This window comes from Ixodes scapularis, unplaced genomic scaffold (assembly GCF_016920785.2).
Source record: "Ixodes scapularis isolate PalLabHiFi unplaced genomic scaffold, ASM1692078v2 PGA_scaffold2__306_contigs__length_199485367, whole genome shotgun sequence".
Classification (NCBI taxonomy): Eukaryota; Metazoa; Arthropoda; class Arachnida; order Ixodida; family Ixodidae; genus Ixodes; species Ixodes scapularis.
In genome coordinates this window covers 139113989-139128940 of record NW_024609857.1, presented here as the reverse complement: position 1 = coordinate 139128940, position 14952 = coordinate 139113989, and the positions used below count along the sequence as shown (strand labels likewise).

General features: G+C 45.8%; 1 protein-coding gene across 1 annotated transcript in view; it reads left to right on the top strand.

The window, feature by feature from the left end:
- The first annotated feature begins 2160 nt into the window (after window positions 1-2160).
- Window positions 2161-14952, top strand: part of LOC115318318 (sterile alpha motif domain-containing protein 3-like) — a 114104-nt gene continuing 101312 nt past the window's right edge. The window contains exons 1-2 of the mRNA XM_040210928.2: window positions 2161-2184; window positions 2390-2529. Of these exons, the coding sequence (XP_040066862.1) occupies window positions 2161-2184; window positions 2390-2529 (164 nt within the window). The remainder of the gene's footprint in view (window positions 2185-2389; window positions 2530-14952) is intronic.

The following is a 14952-nucleotide window of genomic DNA, read 5'->3' as shown; positions in this document are numbered from 1 at the left end:
TAGCGGGAACATATATAGGTATCATTTAACTCAAGCATTGCAAAAGGTGTTATGTCATTGGCATTTCAGTTACACGTTGAAAGGCTCCCAGGTGGTCTAACTTCACTATAATTTGTTTATTGCGGCAAGCAAAGTGTCCTTCGTTCGTCGTGCACTTGAAACAAATACCTTTTTGTTTTTCTAAAAATAGTTTCTCCAGAAGCCACTTTTGCTGCTCCGAAAGCCACTTATTCTGCTCCAAAACACTGTTCTGGCTGCTCCAAAGGCCACTTTTGCTGCACCAAAACACTGTTTTGGCTGCTCCAAAAGGTGCTCCAAAACGGCTTTGGCCAATCACCTCACTGCATGTGTTAAAGGGAGGGTGCAACGATTCCCGGACTTCGGTCAAAAAGTTGTGGAAGTTGCCCTCTGACACTTCTAAGGTAAAGAACAGAAAACCGATTTCGCCTGCGTGCCCTAGTTGTTGTGTAAAAAAAAAAAAAAGGCATTTCTGGCACCCTTTAACTCGCTTCCAGTCTTCTAGGTTTACACCTGGTCGCACTCCTAGTGACGTAATTAGAGGTGCCGTGTAGGTTCCCGTGTGCTCTCTCGGAGGACGCTTCCCCTCCCTCTCTCTGCCGAAATTAGCGGGCGTTATGCTGCAGCTTAGAGCCGAGGGAGGCTCTAAGCTGCAGCTTACTCGAACCGCTAGGGGTTCGTTCTGGCGGAGTTTAAACCCCCTGCAATGACTACTCTATATAGGCGAGCGCATTTCTGAAATCGCGACGAATGTTGCTCTAACTTTGTACAGGAACAAAGCTGGGCCTTGAAATTTCACCAGGTTAAGTGCACCTATAAAATACGAGGTCTGTTGGAAAAGTATTCAACCTTTGGCCGAAGAAAAACAACTGGCATAACTGGAGCGTTGGGAGCCTAATCACCCTTAACGTAGTCTCCTTGGGACTCAAAACATTTCTCCCAGCGGTGCTGCCATTGTTGGAAGCATTCCGAGAAGGCCTCTTTCGGAATGGAGTTTAGCTCAGCTGTCGTTGCGACCATAATGTCCTCTCTTGTCTGAAATCGTGCTCCTTTTAATGGCCTCTTGATTTTGGGAAACAGCCAGAAATCGCAGGGCGCCATGTCAGGAGAGCAAGGAGCGTGTTGAACTACAGCAGTCTTGTTTTTCGCCAAAACAAGTCTGCATCAAGTGCGAGGAATGTGCAGGAGCACTGTCGTGATGGATGCGCCAATTTCTTGTTGACCACAACTGTGCCGCACAGCATCACGTAGGCGACGGAGGGCATCCCTGTAGTACTCTCTGGTGATTTCTCGGATAGTCACACGACGGTCCCGCATCACCACAGCGTTCACTTCGGCAATGAGCTGGTCATTTCGTCATGTTGATGGCCGACCGGAGCGTGGCTCGCTCTCCACCGATGTGCGGCCGTCTTGAAACTGGTTGTACCACTCCTTAATCTGTGTGCTGCTCATAGCATCGTCACCAAAAGCCGTCTGAATCTTCCAAATTGTCTCCACTTGGCTGTCTCCCAGTTTCTGGCAAAATTTGATGCAGTAGCGCTGCTCCAGCCGCTCCGCCATTTTCCTTGCAATAAAAAAAAACCGACGAGAGCACTGCGCGCTACTCACTCAAACGCTGCGTACGAGTGACTGACGCTATCGAATTCACGCATGCGTATGAAGGTTCAAGGTCGGCAAATGCAAGCGCTCTTCGCAAAAAAAAAAAAAAAAAAATATCGGATACTTTTGTAACAGACCTTGTACACCTTGAAAATAAGAGCTTGTTATAAGCAGGCGCCGATTTTTCCGATCGACTTTAAGTGTGTCGCCCGGCAACTTTCTCTGGGGGAACGCAGGGAAGTAGAATTTAGGCTTTTATTTAGTGCTCGACTGTGAAGGCTTTTCTTATTTTTTGCACACACGTTGTAGGTAGTATTCACAATTGGTAATTGCTAAGCTGTTGAACATTTACTGGAAGATCAAATGTGTCCAAAACATAGATTTGTGCTCCAACACCCGCCTTCATACTCAAGTGTTTAAGATGGCTATTTCACGAGCAGAAATTATATAATACAAAGAACGCAAAACAAAAACAGGGGAGGGACAGAGACAGGCATGTACCTCTGTTTGTGTTTTGCTTTCTTCGTATTACGTATTAGAGCAATGCACGTGCCGCTTTTCTCAGGGGTAAGCCCAAGCCCGTGCAGTGCTCAATTATGTAATAACGCCCAACACACTCATCATACCATTAAAAATTACTTCTGTCGGCCACCTCGGTAGGGTTTCTGATTTAATGTGATTGTTCCCACAACCTAAGCATTATTTTCAGGAAATGCCCTTTTGTCTTTGGTTTCCATTAAGAATTCAAGTTTCTTGTACGTAAACTTTGCAGGTCCTTGATACAGATCTGGGTGAGTACCTGGACTGGGACATAGACGCGACCCTCAGTGCGGGATCGAAAATCAGGGCTCCGCTGCTTGCGCCGCGACAGCCGACCCCACCTCCTGCTTCTGTAGCTGACGCACCAGAAGTGTAAGATTGAGTGCTCTTAGTTTTTGAAGTGGTAGCTTTATAGGGTGAACCAACCTCAGCAGCTGTGCCTGCAAAAAGCGTGTATGTCGCGTGGACTGAGGAGGAAAGCTGAAAAGGGAGGAGAGGCTGCTCGACTTGCGCAAAGTTACGCAGAAGGGAAGCGCTGCCTGATGAGGCCACACGCCCGGTTTTTCTGCAACGTGGCACAGAACATTTGAGATGGACTCCTGTTGAAGAAGTTTTGACGGCGTGTACTAACGCACAGCTTGGGAGCAGCGCATTCTGGGAAAAACGCCATCTTTGTGTCTGCAAATGCAGACAGCTACACTGCCCAGCAATTCTTGCGGCGACACCATGCACGAGCGACGGGGGCTCTATACAGTTACAGTGCAGTGTATAGTTGCGGCAACGTGACAATGTTGTCTTCAGGCACGTTGTCAGGGGGTGGGGCCTGGCCCCACCCCCTATAATAAGTAAGTAAATTTGGGGGGTTTACATGCCAAACCAATGAAGGGCATCTGGCATGCCCCAGCGGAAGACCGAGCATTAATTTAGACCACCTGGGGATCTTTTGACATGCAACCCAAATCTCAATTACGCTGCACCTTTTCTACAATATGCCTCTGTCATACTGCGGGCACCTTGGCCAGGATTCGAACCCGCCGACTGGGGATCTGTTGGCGAGAGCCACCGAGGTGGCTCAGAGCTACATATAACAAATCTTTATTTCACATGTCCTAGAAAACCGACGCTGACCTGTGATTTGGAACACACAAGAGGGTGAGCACAGACTAACAAGCGGATAACCATAGAGCAGAGTAGCAATATAAAGTGGAGAAATTGTTGAACCCTTGGCTGTTTGGCTTCAGCATTAGCTCATTATGACAAAAACGGCTCGTTGTGTGCCTCAAAACGGTCTCAGTGGATGGATGACAGACGGCGTGAAGGAAGGATCGTGGCGTGCAAATCCGAGGAGCTTCTTGACGTATGCCGAGGAAGCACAAGGCAGTGGTGTGCGTCAGCCAGGAACGTTTCCTGGAGTCTCTTGCACGCGTGGCACACGAATCACGCGACAAAACACTGTGGTGCACCGACCAATTCAGCTGGGCGAAAGGCGGCGAGCATAGCGATCAGCAGCCATGTTTTATTTTCTAAACTTCTGCTGTTGCCATACGAAATGCTTTTCAAGTTGCTCTGTTCCAGATCCCCCGCCAACATCCGTGAATGAAAAAGCGTTTGCCTTTTTCACTCCCTGCCGCCCAAAAATCTAAGCGCAGATCGCAGGAGTCATGCGGATTAGCCTTAACAAGCTTTGTCATGCGCAAGCAAGTTTTTCTAACGCTCGTAACTACAAGCGGATGGGTCCAGGAGCCGTCAATGGCAGGGGTCATTGCACAGAGTGTGATAGCTTGGAGGTAGGTAGAATTAAGCTGTGTAATCGGTCTCCTTAAGAACGGTGCAGCCCAGAATAGAGTGATACCGTGAATTAATGGGGCCATATGTGGGCAGCACGAGCTAGCGTACGGAAGGCTGTTGTTGTTTTTCACCGACGGTGCAAAAAAGCTGGGAAATTGCTGTGACTCAAGAGTGCAAAACATGCTCATGAACGGAATAATTTCTTTCATGGCTGATTGGACGCCTCTTCTCTGATAAGAAACTCACATTCGGGTTTTTGGGAATCCTCTACTGCGACTGAACTTGGTCCTATATATCGAATAAAATAATGTCTGTCAGAAGCGGGCTATGCCGGCGCAGACTCTAAACAAGTCCTGTGAGCACACTCTGTCTTGCCAGGTGAGAGATTGACTGGCCTTCTAAGGGCATATCATCGCAAGTCTACCTCAATCGCAAGACGAGGATCGTGCTCCCAGCACTCACCACTTTCATTGATGGCTCCTGTACCCATCTGCTTGTAGTTATGGTCATTTAAAATATCTGCTTGCTCGTCATTTCCACCGGCGGCTGCAGGTTGCTGTGTTGGACGAGACCCTTTGGCGGTAGACCAAACTGATCCGTGCCACAAATGTCCACCTTCTTCTCGTGTACGCATTCTCTTCCGCTGCCTGTCATAAGGACCCAGTGATAGACAGCCACCTGCCGAAGACAACATCGTTGCCACAACTGCCGTAAAATACCAAGCACCCCCATTCCACACTAAGCGCCTACCTCCAAATTTTGTAACATCTAAAAATATATATGCACAGTACAAATATCTGTAAAATTGATGACCTAGCAAGTATACCCATCCCCCACCATTCGCAATTATTTCAAAATTTTTGAGTGGGTTCTTCCACTGTACTTTACACTATACACTGCACCGTAACATCACAGCTGATTGGAGGGTGGTTTCATTTGAAATTGAACACGCCTCTCTTTCAATTTCTTTTTTAAAAATGTATGTAATTGCCCCATGTCTGCAAAGAAAAAACCCGCGTTTCAATTTTTTTTTTTTACTTCTTTGCTTTACAAAAAATATTAAGTGGAGCAGGGTTAAAATCTGTTTTTTCCTCCGCGATTTTTCTACCTAGTTCTGTACGCTGGTATGAATACAAAAAGCATACAAAACGGACAGTAATTTTTTGTTTGCCTGTACACCATGCCGACGTTTTTTTAGTTAGAAGAAAAATACTCCAGCATTTTGTTTGACGGAGATAAAAATTGCCAAACATCGTCTCTTTGACAATCCGGTGACATATGCAGAGCCTTTTATCTCATGAGCTATTATATTTGTCACTCACCAAATACGGAATATTTCATATTAAATCTGAGAAACCGATATTTTCAACCCACTTTATTAAAAAAAGAAATTTTTTATTTCGCTTAATTTTTTTATTATTGCTGCCTATCATATTAACTTTCAATTGACTCAATTGGATTTCCCCCCTTTTTTCGTTGTATCTTCTCTACGAGTGATCAAAATCGCATCCATGCTCTCGGAACGGCCAGACGTAGGTTCCGCAGGTCAAAACGAATATTGTGTACTGTGGCGAGGTAAGCCGCTAGCTCTGTCACATGAGTTCTTGCCGTGGCCGAATGCCGAGAATAGCCATCTTGTTTTGACAGAGCCGCCTTGCACAAATTCGAAGAGCTGGTAGCTGTTCTGGCTTGAAGTAGGGTGCAGCTCCGTTAGACAGGTATGTGGTGCTTGAATAAAGAGGAACATGGTCTTCTAACCAGTCTTTAATCAATCGGATTGCCAGCAGAGCATGTGGCGTGTCATGATCTTCAGCCACAACGCCAAAGCTCTGGGGACCCTTAGGAGTTGATGCGACGGAAGCGGCAAAAACCCTTGGCGTGTGCACGTAACTCTACGTTTTGAGGTGTGTGCCCTGAACCATGGATAAATGTCCCCGACTGCCGTCGCTCCTTGCCCGACCTTGCGTCGATATCCGCGGTTTACACACGGCACCTTCGGTCTACGGGTTGTCAGTACGTTTGTTCCAGTGGCGACAACAGAGAAGACCACGTCAGCTGGACTCGGAACCTCCATGTGAATTGGCCGGCCCTTGCGTTGTCATGCCAGACACGTGAACAACATATCTTCGAGCGGCGGACTTGAAAGGACCACTTTCTACAACGCGGGGCTCCAGGGCAGGACATGTGCAGCGAGCTTGGCGGCCAACTCGGTCACACCAAGGCCGGTGGCGCTCGGCTCAGTGGCAAGTCGTGGGGACACTTGAGAGGCGACATAAGAAAAGGGGGACTTCCGAAGCAGATCGGGACTCTTGAGCGCAGACCTATCGACATTCGGTCTTCTCCGCTCTTTGTGTCCTGGCATTACACACCGGATAATGAAACATCCGTTGCACTGCTAACCACCGGACTAAGGTACGTCAGTTACTATCATTACAAAACTAAAAAAAAACACAATATGTGTCCAAGCACGAGTGTTCCCGGCCAAATTAAATTTACCCTCTGCCTTTTAGCGCAAATAACAAGCCGCATGTTTTTTTGCATTGAAGGTGACCTGCAGAAACTACTTCTGGCCGTTACGAGACGTGGGTGCAATTTCGATCACTCTTAGAAAAGATACAACAAAAAAATGGGAAAATCCAATTGAAAGTTAATATGACAGGCAGAAAAAATAAAAAAATCCAGCGAAATATTTTTTTTTTAATACAGCGGGTTTAAAATATTTGTAAATATCATTTTCACAATTCCTTAGATTTAAGAGGATATCGCACCTCCCGAGCCCTATGCAATTCCAATGGCAACGTTTTAGCATTTTTTCTCAAGAACCACCGAGCGGAATGACTTGGGATTGGTTTTATTAGAAAGGCAATAAAAAACTGAGTAATATTGCGGCACTACATTTTTCGATTTTTAAGCTTAAAATGTTTTACGGGAACTTAAAGATGATTAAAAAAGCCTTTTTTTTCTGGTTCTGTGCTTCATAAACATTTAAAAATAAACCGGGGCCTAAATACAGATTTAGGCTCGACAATATTCAAGACCAGGACTTTTTGAATATATCTCTTACAATATCTTTTTTTCCAGAGATTCTCATTGTAATAAAATTTAACTAAGTTTGTAGCCTATCAAAACGTAAAAAATCCAGCTGTCAGGTGGCACCATCCATGAGTGTGTCCGCAATACTTGCTCTTGAAATTACGCAATGTGTTATTGCGCCCCGGACTACTTGCATCTTCAAGGTCGTCGGGCTGACAGTCGGGATTTTGAGGAAAAGTGCCTCTCGAAACAGATTTTTTTTTTTTTGGTGGGCGAAGATATTTTGCGTGTTATCGCGATAGTGAGCGTGGGAATATTTGTCGGTTGTGAAGTGTGCCGATCGCAAGTGCAAGACAGCGTCGACTGTAACATCCGCCTCGAGATAAATACTCCTTTTCTTTATGGTTTCGCTAGCTCTTCAAAGTCAGGGTTATTCAGACAAAGATGAGGATGCAATATTTTTGAAATCGTCTTTTCGCGCACAGCTGCGTTGTCGCATACACTCCTTGAACTCAGGTTACCGGCTGCTGGAAGCATGCCACGCCTGTTCTAATTCATCCGAATGAAGTTAATGACAAGGCACGTACAGCCTGATTGCAACACTGGGTCAAGTTATAATTAAAAACGGAAACGGTACGTCAATAAGGCCGCCGCTTTTATTTTGAGCGGGCCCAACAACAAAATAATAAAAACAAAAAACTTGCTGTGTTTGCGCGCATCTGTCGCGGTCGTCAAAGCGGTAGAATTGTAATTTATGTACGTGCGTCAATAACCCACTTTTAATTTTATTAGTGAAGGGGGGGATCTCCAATCGACTTGCATTTGCGTTGTAAAGGGGTGTCCAAACAGGACACTACAAAACTCACGACTCCGGCAAATCGTGAAAATTGAAGCGGGCGCTTCTATTTTTACGGTCTGTCGGAGTCGTGAAAATGTTTGCAGGAGTCGTGAAACTTTGTACGATCACGACTGCTCTCCTCTTCAGATTGACGTCACACGCCACCTGCGTCTGGCTCACCTCGCCAACGCCCTCGCGTACCGCCGTCGCCTCGGCTCGAAGGCCAAGGAGGTCCGGCTTCGGGTGGGTTTGGGGCATTCCTGCGTCGAAGGGTGCGTTTCGCCCGCCTCGGATCTGCTTTCTTTGTCGAGATTCACTTTCGTCGTGATGGCGTCCGATGCGGTTCCGTATTGTGAGTGGAGGCCTTGAGCGATTGACCGACAACCAACAGAGCGTGTGAGTGGCTCTCCGGACCCACGTGATAAGCAGAGCAAGGCCGCCGTGGAGGAAGCGAGGGGGAGATTTGACGGAGGGAAGTTTCCCCCCGGGAAGAATTGACGGAGGGAAATTTCCCTCCGACGGCCGGAAGCGGATCGCGGCAGAGCGCGGAACAATTTGCCGGAGTCGTGAGTTTTGTAGTGTCCTGTTTGGACACCCCTTAAAACGTCTCCTTTTTAAAACTCATTTTTATGTGACCGTAGAATGATAATTTTGAACACTGTTCCGGTTCACAACTAATAAAAAAGTTTGCGTCACTATTTGTTTTGTTTGCTGTTTAGGTACGATTAGACTTGATATATCTGGAGTCTGTGTGCCAGGACAGAATCGTCAATATTCCTTCACTCTCTCTCTGCATGAAAATATTATTTAATTTTAAATTTCAGTCATGAATGTTTAGTTACTGGCCTTTGTGACGTGCCCTGTCCTCGCCCTCTTAATGGTGCTTCCAATTTTATACATCTAACACTGCCAACACACTCTTATTGGTTGACCGAGGAATGTCCGGGTTTGATGTTTTAGAGTTCCTTGGAAAGTAATTATGCCTGTCGTAGGTTAACTACATCATTTTCATAATATAAAAAAGAACTAGAGTACAGCCGTCAGTGTAAATCTCTTTTCAACTATGCACTCAAGTCAGTGTGCAATACGGGCTATGATTATCTGCCTCGTTTGCCCTCATGTCTTTCGCTGCTTACTCGCCTACTCTTGAAAGCAACAGGGACCAAAATAGATAGAAATTACTGTGAGAGCGCAGGCGAGCTGGTGTCTATATTAACAATTTGGATGAATTGCCGGAGACTGTGGCGAAAAAACTAAAAATATCAACCGTGTATGAGAGGCACCCCTTTCTGTCCACGGTTGATGTTTCCAGTTTTCTCGACCCAGTCTCCACTAATTCATAAAAATGAAAAATTGGCAAGTAAGCAAGGTGAGCTGGGTTCTCAAATTTAAACTTGTTCAAAAAATAGTAACTACATAATTGAGTTTACTTTGTCGACACCCACGGGGAACCATCCCAGCTATTGCATTAGGAACATATCTAACATTGCTAACACGCTCAAATTGTCGACCCAGGGATGTTCTAGTGTCTAATTTTGTGAGGCGCTTAGGAAGTAATTATACCTGTTGTGGGCTAACTACATCATTTTAATAACATATATAGAAAAACTAGAATACAGCCGTCAATTTCTTTTCAATTAAGCGTTCAAGTCAGTATGCAATAGGGGCTACGATTATCTGCCCAATATTTCCCCAAGTTTGTTGCCGCTTACCCGCTTTCTTATTAACTTCGGGGAACAAAATGGGCGGGTGAGCAAAGTGAGCTTGGTTATCAAATTTAAAGTCTTTTTATAAAAAAATGGTAACTGGATATTCAAGTTTCGTTTGTAGACAGCCATGGGGAACCATCGTAGTTATTAAATTAGAAACTTATCGTAGAACATCGGTGTAACACGGGGCGTAAAGGTCCCTTTCGGTAAAGGTAACTTTGGAGCAAACGGAGCTCCCCGATCGCCGTTTGGAGCTACAGGGAGTAGCCTCGGACCCATAAATTCCAAATAAAAATTATCGTTTATGTTTTCTTTGTCGTTTAATGCGTTGTTGGTACTAGAATCTTAGGAAGTCAAAGTTTTAAAATAGATGGGACCACAAACGTGATACAATAGGAACAAATAGATACTCCCGGTAACAGGTAGCGGCGGCGCCAAGAGCGGCGGGAACCTATGGCGGGGACGAAAGACGCAATGCGACAAGCAAGCGTAGCTGCATTACTGAATCACGCGACAAGATAGAGAAACAATAATTAAACCTGTTCTCCGCACAGCTGGCGATTCATGCTTCTGGCGATCTTTCTTGACTCACCTCCCGGGAACCAAACAAAACTTTTCGGGACGCGGATACTTTTCTGTTTAATACGATGCTGTGACATGTGGGTACACTTTGCATCCGGTACATTACTTTACGAAGCGCGAATCCAGCCAACACCTCCTAGACTATTTCAAGGCCTCTGCAACGTTCCCTTTCCACAACATGACGTCATCACTGTGAGATCGGTCCAAATCCGAGAACAACGGGCTTGGCTTGGAACGGCTTACGGTTTTTGTAAAATGTGTGGCCCGGCGCAAACTTAGAAAACGTTTCAAAAAGCTATTCTTATAAAACGTGAATAATTGAACTAGTAACAACAAAAAATTCTTTTCGACGCTTTTAAGTACGGAATATGTTACACGCCGACATTTTTGCTACGTAAGCCGTTGATGTGTGGAGCGCAGTATCGTGGAAGGCACGAATTTTGGTGGCGCGTACTGCCACATCTGGCAACCATAAACAGTTGTAACGGCGCATTTGTTTCTGGCCGCTCGTGTTGATGTGCAGCTTTTTGTTTTGTTCTTGTTTTTTCTCGGGCTACGCGACATGCCTGGCTGCTCTTGTGCGCCGAACTGTAACTCAAACTATATGAGTGGGCCGAAAGTGCGGGTTTACCGCTTTCCTTCTGATGCGGAACGAAGAACGACTTGGACAAAAGCAATACCTCGCGAAGACTTCGCGCCAACGAACTACAGCGTGGTGAGTAATTCCTCTTCCGCTGTTTAATTTTTGTGGTTGTTGCGTGTTCCCTTGCTGTTCGGGGTATTGCAATGATTCTTGATCTTACCAGCTGGGATGTCTTTGTTTTCTTCCTTGACGCGGGGAATAGTTTTCAAGCTCTCGCGCAAAGTTTCGAACGGATTACGAGGACTTACAGAAAGTAGTTTTGTGTCTATACATGTGCGCATTAGAATTATTGCGACGTGTAACTTACCGCTTCCCATTTTATTGTCGTGGTACCGTGCGCGAATCGCCAGTCCTATATTGAGATTTTTGCACTTCCCACATGTCTGTGAAAAGCACTTTTCTCCGGGTGACTTCGCCACTACTACAACGTACACGGACGAAAAAACTGGACGAGTGCTTGAAGTTCCTCTTCAATTAAGGCGGCTGAAGCCCTGCGCTACTCCTAGCATCTTCCCCAACTGCCCTGCATACCTGTCCCGCAACACACCTGCTGCCCGCGAAGGTCCTGAAGAAAAGCGCACTCGGCTTGAAGCGGAGGCCCTGCAGGAATCACTGACGCGTATGAAGACGAACAGAGAAAGAATTCCATTAGCAGCTTTGACGAACTCGTGGCTGCTCTCAAGGAATTCCAGGTGGCCGATTTCTGGACAAAGCTGGTCACTGACAAGCAAGTGCTTTTTTTAACTTTGCTCCTCGAGATGCACCAGTTGTGCGCTATTCAGTGACGGTCTCTGCAGATCTTTCATTGAAAGCGTCTTTTGGGGACCTGCAGCTCGACAAGGTTGGTCTTCTCATTTTTCCAATGTGTGTGTCTGATATTAAGGAGCTAGAGAAAGCTTTAGAGGCTGTGCATGTTTTTTCCAAGAACTCCTCTAACGATCAGCAGCGACTAGAAAGTGTCTTAAAGAAGACAGTGGCAATCTTAGAGGAGCTATCTTCTGAATATTTCCCTCATGAGTGGCAAATGGAAATTGTGAACTTCTTAATGCAGCAGGTACACATGTTTCTAAGCAAGTCTCCGAATTACCCTGCAGACCTGCTTGTGTTTTCAAGCCTCGTGTTTACAATATCCCCAAACGCTTATAGGTTCATCCGGAGCACGTCAAAGCTCAAACTGCCCCATCCTGACACTATTAGTCGTGTTTGTGCGTCTTACAGTGTCAACCCTTGTACAGAGCAGCAAAGTATCCTATTTCTGCCCTATGCAAAAAGACTTGCAGCTGCAATGAACGAGCAGGAGAAGACTGTAACGCTCGTCATGGATGAAATTCACCTGCAGCCATACCTCGACTATAAGGGTGGAACCGTAGTGGGAATGGCCACCAACAGCACAATTGCTGCAAAGACAGCATGTGTGTTCATGATCCAAAGCCTTTTGTCAGCGAACAAAGATGTTGTGCATATTCTGCCAGTAGCACAGATAGATGCAAAACAGTTGCATGAATTTCTTCGTCAACTGATAAATGAGCTCGAGAAAACTGAACTTCGAATTATTGCAGTAGTTTCAGACAATAACTCCATCAATGGCAAGGCTATGTCATTTTTTTTCCCAACCTCCGACGGTTAACACTGTGTACCAGCATCCTTCGGACCAATCAAGGTCCCTGTTTATTATTTTGGATACTGTTCACGTGCTCAAGTGTGTACGGATTAACTGGCTCAACCAGCGAAAAAACAGCAAGTGCATGTTTTTCCCCGATATTAATGCTGCTGGTGATCAACCACATGTGCTGACAGCTTCGTTTAATGCCTTGGTAGAGCTTCATGAGAGAGAGAGAAATGAGCTGGTACGACTTGCGCCAACTTTATGCTTGAAAGCACTCAAACCTTCGAGTTTGGAGCGACAGAATGTCAAGCTTGTCCTGAAGATCTTTAACATTCTTACTGTTGCAGCACTTAGAAGCACCAAGGCTGCAACACTGCAGCATGCCAAAGGCACAGCTGAATTTATTAACATGATCGTTATGTGGTGGTGCATGCTAAATGTGAAAACGCCAAACAAGGGTCGGCGTCTTCCGGACAACCTTCAGGAACCCATAACGGTAGTGTCTTGCCCCCAAATTGATTTCCTGAACAAAGTAGTCAAGTGGCTAGACTACTGGAAAAGCATGATGCAGGCCACCTCACAAATGAGACACTCAATGCACTTCGTCACACATCGCTTGCTTTAGTTCAGGTGTCGCGTTACTGCATTGAAGAACTCGGCTTCAAGTATGTCCTTCTTGGTAAATTTCTGTTTGACTGCCTTGAAGATAGGTTTGGACGGTACCGACAATTGAGCGCCGCACAGTACCACATCTCGATCCGCCAGATATACGAGTCGGAACACAAACTCAGATTGCAGAAGGTTCTTGAGCTTTCCAAGTTCGACGACATCTCGCTGTGTGCCCGCACTGATGTGGTGAATGCTGCCGTGAACAAGTTCGATGTTGAAGTGACAGCAGTTGACGTTGAAAAAAAAGAACACATGCTCCCAGCTATTACGTACGTGGCAGGGTACTGTGCGCATACTGCGCTGAAAAAGCTGATGTGCCCATTCTGTAAAGAGAACCTTGTAGTTGACAACCGCTCTCTTGAAATTGAGGAAAAACTGAGCAGCGAAATGTACGCGTTAAAATTTTATTCTTATGAAAAGCAATAAAGATTTGCTTGCGTCCCTGACAACACCCCTTGTTGAGTATAACGGAGATCTGGACGTCTGTGAAAACGGCCATTTACCTCACGTGATGATGGGTTATTTACTAAGTGCGGCTGCCAACACTTTGTTGAATAACTTGTGTAAACGAGAAAACAACATGCTTGCTGAAGCCAAAGCTGCAAAACGGAAACTGAAGACGCTTCAGGCTTAAGCGCATAACGTCTGCTATCATTTCGACTGCTGCCTGGAAATTATTGTCACACAAGTGTTTTTTTCGTGTGTGTGTGCTCTGACTCATTCATTTCCATTCATTCATTTATTTACCCTTAAAGGTCCCCTTTCGGGGACATTACATAAGGAGGGTCAATCACATGTCACTCAACGAAAGAAACAATGAAACAGCAAACAAACACAATGAAACAATAACAGCTATTTCATCTACAAACACGCACTCAATAATAATCCACCAGAGATCCAAAAATAGAAAGCAAACAAGCAGTCAGTATTTCCCTTAAAATGCAAGACTAATGAGGAACGGAAAGCGTCAGGGCATATTATTAAGGCGATGCACTCAGGTAGAACATTCCATTCTGAAAGCGCTAGGGGAAAAAATGAGTTATTAAAAACGTTAGTGGACCCAGAGATGCTCTGCACACAGTTAGAGTTCGTTGATCTACGAGAAGATCGGGGTGGAGGTTGTAAAAGCATCGATCTAATGTCCGGGTGATGGTGGAATATTTTGTGAAATATGCAGAGACGCGAGCATTTACGGCGGGTAGCTAACGAAGTTAGGTTTAATTGGGACTTTAGAGCCGTAACGCTAGCAGTATGATCGTATACAGAGAGTATGTAGCGAGTGGCACGATTTTGGATGGCTTCAAGTTGGGTGGTAAGGTAGATTTGGTGAGGGCTCCAGATAGCGGCGGCGTACTCAAGTTTTGGTCGGACGAATGTCTGGTAGGCTAAAAGACGAAGATTCGTAGGAGCAGAGTGGAGGCAGCGTCGGATGTATCCCAAAGTTTTTGATGCGGCGAGGGAAATGGATTCGATGTGAGCGGCCCAGGATAAATCGGAGGTAAGGAGTACACTTTGGAGGAAATGGATTGAGGGAGATCATTAATAAATATTAGAAAAAGGAGAGGGCCGAGGACCGCCTCGGTGGCTCCGAGGCGAGAGCGTCGGCCTACGGATCTCCATGTGGCGGGTTCGAATCCCGGCCGAGGTGCCCGCAATCTGACGGAGGTTTATTGCGGAGACGCCGTGTAACCGAGCTGTCGGTTGCACGTCAAAAGATCCCCAGGTGATCGAAATTAATCCTCAGCCCTCCGCTGGGGCGTGCCAGATGCCCGTCGTTGGTTTGGCACGTAAAACCCCTAAATTTGACTTTTGAGGACCGACCCCTGGGGTACACATGACGTAACGTTGCATAAACCAGATTCGTGACTATTCACAACTGAAAACTGTACTCGTGAAGACAGAAAATTGTGAATCCATGAAATGACGC